The sequence below is a fragment of the Phaenicophaeus curvirostris genome, chromosome 2 (assembly GCF_032191515.1).
Source record: "Phaenicophaeus curvirostris isolate KB17595 chromosome 2, BPBGC_Pcur_1.0, whole genome shotgun sequence".
In the NCBI taxonomy this organism is placed as follows: Eukaryota; Metazoa; Chordata; class Aves; order Cuculiformes; family Cuculidae; genus Phaenicophaeus; species Phaenicophaeus curvirostris.
The window spans coordinates 22,617,883-22,630,411 of record NC_091393.1 but is presented as its reverse complement, the minus strand read 5'-3'; the positions used below and the strand labels follow the sequence as shown (position 1 = coordinate 22,630,411).

At 37.9% G+C, this 12,529-nt stretch overlaps 1 protein-coding gene across 1 annotated transcript in view; it reads left to right on the top strand.

The window, feature by feature from the left end:
• AGPAT5 (1-acylglycerol-3-phosphate O-acyltransferase 5) overlaps window positions 1-12,529 on the top strand; it is a 61,970-nt gene that overhangs the window by 29,352 nt on the left and 20,089 nt on the right. The window contains exon 5 of the mRNA XM_069851494.1: window positions 5,633-5,723. Coding sequence (XP_069707595.1) covers window positions 5,633-5,723 — 91 coding nt within the window. The remainder of the gene's footprint in view (window positions 1-5,632; window positions 5,724-12,529) is intronic.

Here is a 12,529-nt window from a genome sequence, read left to right as displayed (position 1 = left end):
AAGCTGAGTGGTGTAGTTGCCACACCAGAAGGACGGGATGTTATCCAGAGGGACCTGGACAAGCTGGAGAAGTGGGGCTGTGAGAACCTCATGAGGTTCAACAGGGCCAAGTGCAAGGTCCTACACCTGAGTCAGGGCAATCCCTGCTTTCAGTGCACAATGGGGGATGATGTGATTGAGAGCCGCCTTGCAGAGAAGGACTTGGGGATGCTGGTCAATGAGAAGTGAGTTCTTCTTTCCATGATGGACATCTACATGTGATTAATATATGAAATAAATCCAGGCGGCTGCTTTTCTGGAATCATCTTTCTTCTCTCTCCTCAGTTGTGTTCAACTTGATAGCCTATACCTAACCTACCTAAGCTAATGCCAAATGAATTTGTGACCACGTGGGTACGTTTGTTTTTTGATGAAATTTGGCTGTCTAGAGGTTCCGTGGTGTTGAGAAGTGGGCACAGAACCTGGGTTTGCTTACCAGGCCATTGATGCTGTTTTTCTCGTGTTCCCTAGGGTAGCAGTATAGGAGAGAAATAAGTGTAATTGCTGCAGAAATTCATTCTGGTTTATATCTCTTTCATTCAAACATACAAGGAGTGACACTGAAATTTTACAAAACCAAAGCTGTCAAAAGCCTATTTACTGAGAAAAATGTTTGCAAAGCTGTGGTAAAAGGTACTGTCTTCGCTCAAATGACAACTCAGTGGTCTAAATTTAAATGTACATGCTGTAAATGCTCTTTAACCTACAATTACTGCTGGGAGAGGAACATGATAACCTGTGTCCTTACTGCATTATTCATGAGGAAACTTTGCAGTTCTACAGCTTAGCGTGACATTCACAAGCAACCATAAAGCTTTTAAAATGAAGACATTTTAATCAGTAAATCAAGTACACCCTGAATTCATCAACTTCATGCAAAAATAATTGATTTACTGCTCTGGAATTTTTATTAAAATTTATGCACTGAATGCTGCAGCTCAGGGTGGGCTTTTCCTCAGTTTAGTGAGCAGCTGTTGTTGTTTAGTCATTCTGTGTGTGCGTGGTGGAGTTCTTTCTTTAACATAGTGTTAGAGAAAAGCTTGCCTTTCAGCTGCTGAGGAAAGAGTTATATGCCAATAGAGAGGAGATGGACGGGAATCTGTGTTAAGGGTCACTTTGTTATTTACAGTTTCTCTCCACATACAATTTAAACAAAAGAATCCAAATGATTAATGTTCAGTCTGTCTGGAGCCATCCCTGTTCCCATTAAGAAACTGAAGACGTGTAGGAAGGCAAAACCAGTCTTTAGTTCTCATTAGTGCAGCAAGACCTTTACTGTTTTACTATCGTCCTTTTTTCTTTTTTCCTTACTTTTATGAAAAGTAAATTGTAGGTGGAACACGAACAGGAAAAATAAGGCTGCCTCTTAGCCTCTTACGTTCACAGCAGAACCAGATTAGCTAGACCAAAATGCTGTTGCACCTGTGTTTTCTTAGTGGAGATCTTGAAGTAATAAGTTTTCTTACTTCTCTCTGGAAATTATTTTGCTTCTCAAACTGCCATTGAAATATACACTCAAATAGTTCGTTATTAGGCCTTTTGTTGGCAAAACTCAGTGGAAAGTATGTGATTTTGTTTAAAATTACATAAAATCTAGCTGATTGTTAACAAATTGGAATCTTATGTCTTGGTGTGAGAGCAGAGACTGCCACACGGTTTGAAGGATGCTTTTGTGTTAATGTTGTTTTAATATAAGACTTAACAAGATAAACAGATTTCTCAGTGTAACAGTGTATCCAGCCAGCATTTGATATACTCAATCTGCTTGTTTTGTAAAAAAAGTTAACTCTTCTGAATTCCATTTGATAACTGAAAATCTAACTTATGTTTCTTTTTATCATATATCAAGAGTAGGAATTCTGCATTCTGAGATGTGGGATTCGACACAGAACAGCCAATATTTAGCTGGTTACTGTATGTTTTGTTTTTAGTCACAGTCACAGAATAAATCTTCACAGTCACAGAATAAATCTTTGTCATGTGAAGCAGTGCCAACCAAACAGTAAAAACCTGGAGGGGACAGATAGATTAATACAACTGCTATAAGGCTTAATGTAATTATTTTGTCGACTAGTTACTAATTTGCAAAGCTGTGGCAATTACTTTGTAAATTCTGAAAGTCTGTTTTCCTAACATCACCTTTTGTGTTTTCTTACAATTATACCAGCTTTTTCCAGTTATCAATCCGAGTGTTAATGTTTCTTATTCAGCTCACCCAAAGCGTATCTTTTAGGCAGTGGTCTAAATAGGTTCAGATATGAAGCTGTCTAGTTGTCAGGATGCAATAATGAAAATAATAGTAACTCTAAGCAAACGCACAGTTTAATCTGATTTTGAACTTTGAACTTTTCCCTTGTCACCCACCTGGGAGCAGCACAGTAAATGCAAGAGATCGTTATCTGGTAGTTGCCACTTCTTGATGCCCTATGTTCTCTTACAGAGCGGCACCTACTCTCACCACCCTCCCAAGCCTGGTCGTTGGTCATGTTTTCTCTTCATTGCTTCTTCTCATTGTGTGTTTATGGTGTCTGGTCTGGCTTTGTTCCACACTCCAAGGACTCCTGTTGCTTCATGCCCATCCCCTCTGCTCCACCCACACCAGCTCCTTTTCTGGTATTCTGATTTACCTGTCAGATTTCCTTGGCTGCCCTACTCCCCCATCTGTCAGCGCAGCCCATCTTGGTGCCATTGCTATTTCCTTTTGCCTGGGACACCTTGACAACACTGGGGAAATAAATAGAATTGCTAGTCAGGTGAAAACAGTTGTTGTCATCATCTGTTCATTTCATTTGTGGATTGTGGCAAATCCATTGGCATTACGCTGGGGACTCTGTGGGTAGCCACTGTCTCTTCTGGTTGTCTGGCTCCAACAAGAACCAGTAGGGTTCTACTAAATGACTCCCAATCCACTCCTTGAAGCTTTCAAATTGATGAGAGGTAGTGAATGTAGTGACACCCACCCTTTACACAGAAATGGGTATGAAAGTATCATGTATCTGAACACAGGGACCTCTTCTGCTTGGGCTAAAATTGATTTAACAATAAATTGGGGGCTGTGGTAAGGCAAAATTTCCTATGTCATTTTGAACACAAGCACTGTATTTTGCAGTCACTGATGAAATGCATAGCTTTTACATAGCTAATTACCCTAAATGAATAATTCTGTATAAATTATTGACTTAGCTGCAGCTAGTGTTTCTAGGCAATTAAAATGCTCCTACCACTCAGCAGTCCTTAATCCAAGTTCATGGGAGCTTATTTAGTTACTAAAATCTAAGAGATTTGTAGTTCTAATAATCTTTGGGAATACTGCTTAAGGATTTAGCTTCTGCTGACCATGGTCATACAGATAGATTTGATAGGCTGAATTGTACCAGCAGAATATCTTTGTCTTGTGCAGGTCTGTACGTGAGTATGAGTAGAACATCTATTTACATTCATGAATTTTACTCAGGTAAAGTAGTCCTAATGAGCTACAAACTAAGTTTATATATGCTGAATTTAAATCAAAGGCCACTTCTCTGTCTTGTTGGAATGCTTTCAATTCAGAGATACTCAGATTCTAGTCAACAAACCTGTTTGGCTGCTTGTGTTTTAGAGCTTTAGAAGGATAATTAAAATACAGTTTCAGCCTCTGCTTTGTATTACACACGTAGGAGTGGAGTAAGTAGATAGTATTTGCTGTTGTGTAATCAGCTTTCAGTGGCTGGTGATCTGATTTGAAGACTGATAATGTTGTTGCATGCTTTTAAGTGCTGAGCTCCCTACCAAGCATGGTCCCTATCCTGTGTGCTTCACTTTCTTTGCACTGTCAATTACTACCTCTTACAGCCACTTTATTGCCCTTTCAAGCTGAGCCTTCAACCTTTAATGGACAGAAAATTAACCTCATCTTGGAAGTACCATTTTAAGGATCCAAATTATGTGATTTGAATAGAAATTTATGTGATTCCTGTACTCATCCCTGCACTTATGCTACTGTTGTGTTATACAAAAGTAAGCACCTTTCCTCTTAAACCCAGTTTCTTTTGTTCTTTCCCCATGAGATCTGTTTACTTTTGGATTTCTTCTGGTCTTTGAACATTGTTGGGCTTCACCTGCCTCTGCAGTCTGCCAGTTCTCCCCAAACATGCCGTGAAAATTTTCTCTAGCTCTTTTTACTCCATTCTAATGACACTGGTTTGGGCCATTCTTAAAATTCGTTTTTTTCTTTTCCCCCGGCCAGATTCTGGGCTATGTACTCAGTTCTCCTCTTTCTTGATCTCCTGCTGGCTTCACTGGTTGGCACATTTCCTAGATTTCTTCCCTCCTCTGCATTTTAGCACCTCTTTCAACCTTCCTCACTGTGGGTTGATTCTGGAGAGTTCTCATGCTGGGTCCTGTCTTTCTGCCTTCAGCCTTTTTTCTCACTGTTTTGCAATCATTAGTGCAGGTACCAGCACACTCTGATGTTCTGTGGGCCAAAAGCACGAAGTTACATTCCTGTGTATCTCTTCCTGAGTTTTTATTTAACTTTGTACCTTTTCAAGATCTGCACTCCCACTCGTCCGTGTCTTCTTATACTCACTGATAATCTTCCTTGGGCTGCTTTGTAAATCCACTATCTTTTTTCCTTTCGAATACTCTCCGAGTCTCATTTCTGCAAAGATAACAAATTAAGTAGTCAGTCTAGGGAAAGAGGCATGATTTTACAGTCTATGTGTTATGGTCAACTCCACAGCAGTTGCCATTTGTGGCTGTAGCAGTTTCTTCTGCATATGAGCCCCCAGTATGGAGGTTTCACTGCTTAGTGATGCTTTTCGTCAACTACAGAGGAGACACTGAAAAAAAGTAGAGAGATGGAAACCTCTGTTTTATTTCAAAAGCAAAAGGAAAATTCATCAAGTTTGACTACTTGAGTACATAATTTTACACTCAGATATGCAGATACCTAGGCAGCTTTTACTTGTGTAACTGTTTGGGAACCCACTGACAATTGCTGCTGAATAGGCAAGTGAACTAACTTACTTTGGAAATCTGACTTTGCAGACATACATGGTTAAGAGAATGTGACTTTAAAGTTCAAATTGTGCTAAAGTATGAGTTTAAGTTCATAATATATTTCACATGTAATACAGCGAGGTGCCTGGGGCACATAAGGTAGCTGATCTACCATCATTGCAATTAACAGTATTTCTGATTAAATATTTCAGTATAAGGAAAGACTGCATACACGATCAGTATTAAAGAAAAAAATATAATTTAGGCCATCTGGGGTGTATTTTACTGTCTTTTCAAAATCTCCTCATATCCCACTGAACGAAATCAATATTCTTGTTGGTACCATCTGTTCCTTGCTTGCTCACTATCTCCCTTCCTAACTCACCTGGACAACTTTCTGTGGTGTACATTGAAATAAAATTATTTTGAACCTCGAACAGTAAGTTTTTTAGAGCTAAGAAATTTAGCTCAGGTATTCAGATTTATTTGCAGTAATCAATGGTGTGAACTAAATACTAATAGGGACCTGTCAGGTGATGATAATTTCTGTAAAAGGAATCAGTTTACATTCATTATAAGGACTTGCCTGTTTTGTTTCTTTTTAATCCCACAGATGTATTTAGTGATTTTTCCGGAGGGGACTCGTTACAATCCAGAAATACCAAAAGTCATTGCAGATAGTCAATCATTTGCTGAAAAGGAAGGTAAGCAAAAAAGTTTTTAATTCATTCCTTTATTATGGTGTTAACATGTGTTACGTAAAATATTGTTATATAATATGAAGATCATCTCACCTTAACTGGATGATTAAGCCTTATCTGATGGATACTTACAGGTTAGAATAGCATAAGCCACTGATTCTTTTACTACAGAGTAAGGTGACAGTAGCTTATATGCAGACTTTTCATGCTTTTTGCATTGTGCAAGAGTATTAATTCTCAAGAAATCTCTCTTTAGCTTCTATCTAGATCTGTGTATTTATGGACATACATTTTCTTGCTCCTTCAGGGATGTAAGAGTTATCTACGTTGGATCAGGGCACTGTTCTAAGTTGACATTGCAGCTCCAATTACAGTTGTTATTCAATATAAAGAATATTTTGCATAGACATTGTTATACCTTAAAAGAAAAAGTCTTCCATCACTCCACTTGTAATTACTGCTAGTACTACCGTGACATTTTTGGTTTATTTTCTCTCTCACTTTCCAGTCTCGCCACTTCTTGGTTGAATTTTATTCTATAGTCACTTTGATTGTTGGCGTCATCTCTATAACCACAGATGGAATTACTTCATCTTTGGAAAGGCTTGCAAAAAATCTTAACAGTCCCAAGTTTTTTTCATTTTTTCTCACATTATAGGCACAATACATGTAAACTTTAAAGTCCAACAGTTAGGTAAACATGTTTCCTGGTTTTGTTTTTTCCTGTTGACCGAAAGTGAAATAATTCACTCTGAAGGTAAACAAAGAATAACAAATAGGTCTGGTAAATTAATTTCTGTGACGCACTGAAATGAATTCACAAGTCTGTGAATCAGCCTGTTGATATCATCAAGCTATTAAGTATTGTTAACTCTTGTCCAGAAGGATATATGCTTTTCATCTCCTCCTTGGGAAGAATGGAATTTGCGTGTATGAGCAGAGAGCTTAAATCATAATGTATTTATTCATCGCTTAGTTCCCTGCCAGAAATGAAAGTCGAATGTTTCATTTGAGTTGGTGGTTCTTTGAGCATTGAGAGAGGGATTTTGACAAGGTTTTTTTCCCCCTTTCCACCTTTTTCAGGGAAAAGAAAGGACTTTCATTGTCATTATTCTTATTCTAACAAACCTCGTAATTAGATCCCTACAGTCTGCAAAGCAGCAGAACACTGGTTTTGTGCTTTCAGAGCACCTGTTCATTTTTTAGGTGTTTTTCTGTACAGTATTGCTCTGCTTTTATTTTGTAAGACTTACTCCTCTTAAAAACTTTCAAGACAAATATTTATTAAACAGGAAGCATTCCCATTTCTAGTGCAGAATCCCTTTGATCTGCTTTTCCCCACTGATAAATTCTTCTGTTGGTCCAACAAAAACAAATGTGAAAAAAAAATGGTTTAATTGGTTGACACGCAAAGAAATATTTTGACATCACTGGTTTCAACTATTTTATCTTTCCTCATTGGTATGAATATACGAATAAATCTTATCTGTCTATAAATAGGATGGAAGGGTATAAAACAACAAAAGAATAACGTGATGGAGGTTGCCCTTGAAAGAGAGGCAACTTCTTTAAATACTGATAACAATTGATGTTACAGTTTGTTCTGCCACGGGACTTGGGTTGTACATAAAATCTTGACTCCTAGCAAGAGCCAATGTTTTTTGTCTTTCTGAAGCACGGACAATTCAAACACAAAGAGTAGATCCAATAGATTGGGGTGTGCATAAGTTGAGACTGAAGGCTATAATGCACAGAGAAACTTCTAGGAAGAAGTAGGACTTCCTTACTAGTTTTAGAAAGAAACAATGGATATTATACAGTAAAAAAGTAAATCCATGGTTTGTTCTTTCAAATTCGTTATGAACTACCTTGCCAAGTTCAAGTTGAATGCACTGCCAGGTTTTTGGTTTTTTAAAGCCTAAGAATGCCAAAAACATCTAGAGGTAAAATTGATAAAATTAGAGTATTAATATTCAGTGTTTTCATGTTGGAGACTGATACGTGCATATCGGCTTTCAGCACTGATGGATTTGGCACAGCAAAACTCTACTCTAATTACTTTAAGCCCTATTGTAACTTCTGTCTACAATTGTATCCAATGAGAAATAAAAAGTTGCTTACTTCCAGGAATACTGGTTTTATGGCAATGAACTGAGAATATTGTCAGCTAAATGTTAGTACCCCCAGAAACTGAAGATTACTCATTCTACATGTTTTACAAGTGGCAGAAAATTCCAATAGAAGGAGATTCTTACCCAGGATAGAATAGGAAGCATTTTAAACTCAGAGTACAGATTGATTGCATTGAGGATGCAAAAATACACTTCCTGAAGTTTAAAAGCAGAAAGAAAAATTACCTCTCTAAAACTCACTTCTTTGGTTATTTGTGGTAGGATTAATGCAGGAGTTATTCATGGAATGAGTTAAAATCTGAGAAATTGAGAAAATTAATCTGGTATTCATCTTTCTTGACCAAAATAGCAATATTTGCTGGGTTTTCACAGCAAACTGCATAAGCAGTGTTACCAGAATATCAGGTGATGACGTGTCAGGTTTTCATATATCTGTCAGAGGAAAACGAAACCCCCCACTTCCAAGCAGATGAGGATACATGCTGGATTTGAACCTGATACACCTGGCTGTCCTTTCCTGATGAATAGTAGGTGGCTGTGTGCAATGATTCCAGGAGCTGCTACCAGCAGGCTCCCTTTCTCCATGTTTCAGTACGTTTGGTGTCTGTTAAGATTCTCATCAAGTAATTCTTCCTCTACTCTCTGAAAGATCTAAGAATGGGTCAAGCATGCTTTTTACCCCTCGTCCCTTGAGTTTTTGCTTTCCATGCTTCAGTATTTAAGTATATAGTCAGTAATCTTACCTTAGACTTCACTTTAGTTTTCCACTCTATGGGAGCGGTCAGCTAATGTGATTCGTAGAATCATAGAATGGCTTTAGTTGGAAAGGACCTTGCAGATCGTCTAATTCCAGCTTCGCACTAGATCAGGCTGCTCAAGGCCCCATCCAACCTGACCCTGAACGCTTCCAGGGAGGGGCCATCCACTACTTTCTTGGGCAACATGTGTCAGTGCCTCACCACCCTCAGTATGAAGAATTTCCTCCTTATGTCTAGTCTAAATCTTCCCCTCTTCAATTTATAGCCATTCCTCCTCATGTTATCACTACATGCCTTTGTAAAAAGTCCCTCCCCAGCTTTCTTGTAGGCCCCCTTCAGATACTGGAACGTCCCTTTAAGGTCCTGGATCCTTCTCCAGACTGAAGAACCCCAACTCTCTCAGCCTGTCCTCATGTGGGAGGTGCTCCAGCCCTCTGATTATCTCTGTAGCCCTGTTCAAAATCTGTGATTACCCTCTTCAAAATCTTGATTTCAGTCATACTGTTGATTTACATACTGGTGAACCCTTTTAGGCTCCAGTCTGGTTTTTTAGGCATCTTAAAAAGTGCAATAATTCTTCCACACTAGTCAGTGGCCTTGAGTTGCTGAGTCCAGGGAATTGTAATATGTAGGTGGCATTCATATTTTCATAGGGATTTAACTCTGATCTTGTCATAATGTTGGAGGTGGAAAACAGTATTTGATGTATTTGTTTCAAACTGTAAGTCTTCTAAGGCTGGATCTATGAACTGGACAATACAACAAAATTACTATAAACCCCACAAAATATAGGGTTATTATCTTTTGTACCAGCTTCTGATATAAAGTTTGTTCCAAATATACAAGATCTGACACAAAAATAAATGAGACTGTGCCTGTAGCTCTTTTTATTTAACAACTTAAGAAAATCAGCTATGATCACCTTCAAAACAGTTCCCTGCTGCAGTTCCCTACATACAGCTGCATACAGTGCTGCCAACATTCAGAACAGTTCTGTAGATCATTTACTGAAAGGCTCTACTGTTTGTGCTTTCACATCTTCTTCCAACAAAAAATGGGTTCCTTTGAGCACCAACTCCATCTTGAGGATCTCTTCATCCTCTGAAATTGAAAAATTTCTGTTGCAGATTTCTTCAGTTTCACAAGAAACTTGATGTTAACTCGCTGTTCACTTTTGCACAGCAACATTTTGATAGGAATGGTTGGATTCAATGATCCAGTGGGTCTTTTCCAACCTAGTAATTCTGTGTGATTCTGGCTGAGGGTAAGAAACCATTAATTTGAACATATGTCCACTCATACTGAGTGAAGTGATTGAGCTGAGCCTTGTCTCAGTGTGACAGGTTAGACTATGTTCTGTAACCATCTCTGTCTCTCCCTTCCCACTCTGAGGTCCCGAGCTGTTGGGTCAGTCTTGGGTTTTTTTGTGTCAGACCTCATATATAGTTATAGGTTGCTGATAATTTTCTATTAGTTAGATCTCTAGAATGTTCACGTATTTCTTAGGTTTAGTAAAACAAGAATTTTATCCAAATGTTAAGAAATGTCATTTTAAAATTTTGAAAATAAATTGTAATAATCCAAAGCACTCCTGATGTTACTGACTCTGAAAAGTCAATGAGAAAGGGGTAAGAAACATGTTAAATTTAACTTGGCTTGCTTGTGGTGAATGAAGACAAAACAGTCTTCCCTGGTGAAAGACATTTGTGGAATTTTATATTAATGCTTGATTTCTAATGAAGGTCATTTAATCAAACAAGCATTTCAGGTATTCATTTATTATCTCCCTTGTTTTTATGCAGAAAAGTTGCAAATGTAAATGGTTTTTAATGCTAAGTTTATCTTGACTAGTATCATGCTTTCTGCTAAGATGTTTGTACGTGCTGGATATGCTTATCTCAAAATTGCTTTTACAGGTCACGTAAAAAAAGAGGTATTTCAACTGAGCTATTCGAAAATGTTTCCCTTCTAGATCTTGGCATTGGTTTCAGATTGTATTTTAAAGCAATCTAAAGTATTTAATATCCATAAGTGTTATTTGGAACTGTCTCTAAAGAAAATAACTTTTGGTGATATTTTTCCCACACATTTCATGTAAGCAAATTTGACGTAAAAGTGCACAGTGGGATGTGTAAAGGAGAGCATAATTTGGAAAAAGAGCAGGATGTGGGCCTTGAGTACCATTGGAGGGACGTACCATTGGGGTGAAGAAAGGATTTCCGTTATTGAAAATCATCCTTAGGAAATTAAGTTTAGGAAATCAAGAAGCTACCTTGTATTTCCTTAGAAACCCATCACGAAGAAAGTGTGTCAAAGTGTTTTATTTTGCTATGGGATGGTCATACTCATCTTGAGGGGATAACTTGCATTTGTACTTCAGTTCATGGTAACAGAAGATGCTTTTTACAACCTCAGGGAGGTTCAGACTAGATATGAGAAAAATCTTTCAATGAAAGGGTCATCAGGCACTGGAACATGTTGCCCAGGGAAGTGGTTGAGTCACCATCCCTGGAGGTGTTTAAAAGATGAGTAGATGAGGTGCTGAGGGACATGGTTTAGTGGCAGATAGGAATGGTTGGACTCGATGATCTTTTCCAGGTCTTTTCCAACCTGGTGATGCTATGATTCTAAGAGTACGCAATTTTTTAAAGCTATTATCAGCTGAGTCCTATGTATGAGTCAGTGGAATACTAGCATACCAGTGGATGAGATCTCCCACTGTATGTCATTTTATAAGTCTGACTCTGGACTCTGGTTTCTAGTAAGTAGAGTTCCAGAAGTCTGGTAGGAGTGTTGGGTGAGTACTTGGGACACCCTACAGCTTTCCATCTAAGCTTGCGCATGAAAAAGGAAAAGTAAGCATCTAATTTGTATTGAAATCAACTTATTGTTTTTCACCCTGCTTTCAGTTTTTGTATTGCTGTCAAGTAACGTGATTTTATGGGAGGAGGGGAACCTTCAGACTACTTGGGACGTCCACTTTCAGTGAGAACATAACTTTTTGATGAGATGTGGTAATGCTAATGTATGATATTCTTAATGTAGAGCTGTTTTTCGGTTGTTTTCATTTAAAAATGTGATGTGTGCTCATCAGGAGTACAAGTATGACTAGTGGCTTCCAATACTGAGAATGTAGATGGCCTGCCTGCACTGAGCGGCTCTGTGAGTTTTTGGATGAAGGGAAGAGGAAGGGAGATCTTCTCCACAGAGTACTCCGCTATTGTATATGTAACTTAACCCTGTGAGGTTAGATAAAGGATGTTTTGGTGTTTTTTGTTCTTTTGTGTTTAGATGAAAAGTTCAGTTCTATAGACTTTCGTTATTTGAGCCTCTGGACTTCCCAAACCAAAACCTTAATTTCTTTTGTTCAGTTTTCCTGCAGACTTTCTGAAGTAGTTCTGCTTCTTAGAATAATGTAGTAAACAGATGATATTTGAAGTGCCATAGCTCTCCATATTTCTTCAGATTTTCACATTATTTTCATATTTTTTATGTCTTTTTATCATTTAAAAGTTAGCTAACATAGAAGAGCAAAGCATTTTAAGGTAAAATATTGCATTATTAGACATCTAGTTCATTTTCTTTGGCATTTAAAATAAAATCTCATGACCTCAAATACTTTGACAGAGTCTCCTAACTTAGTATTGCACAACATTAAAAACAGTTTAAGGACAGTGTGTTTTGTGAATTGGATGCGGGCCCCTTGCCAAGGTAACTTTAATGTAACTACTTGGGTTTAAATTCTGTTATGTTGATTTTAGCAAAGATCATGAAGCAGTTACAAGAATGTGCGGTTAATGTTTTTATAAAATAGATACTTTAAAAGGATGTGCTCCACTCCTGTTGTTGCTGCCTGTATGTCATGCACTGGAGTGTTTCTGAGTAGTGGATTCTGGACTTAGAATCATAGAATAGTTAG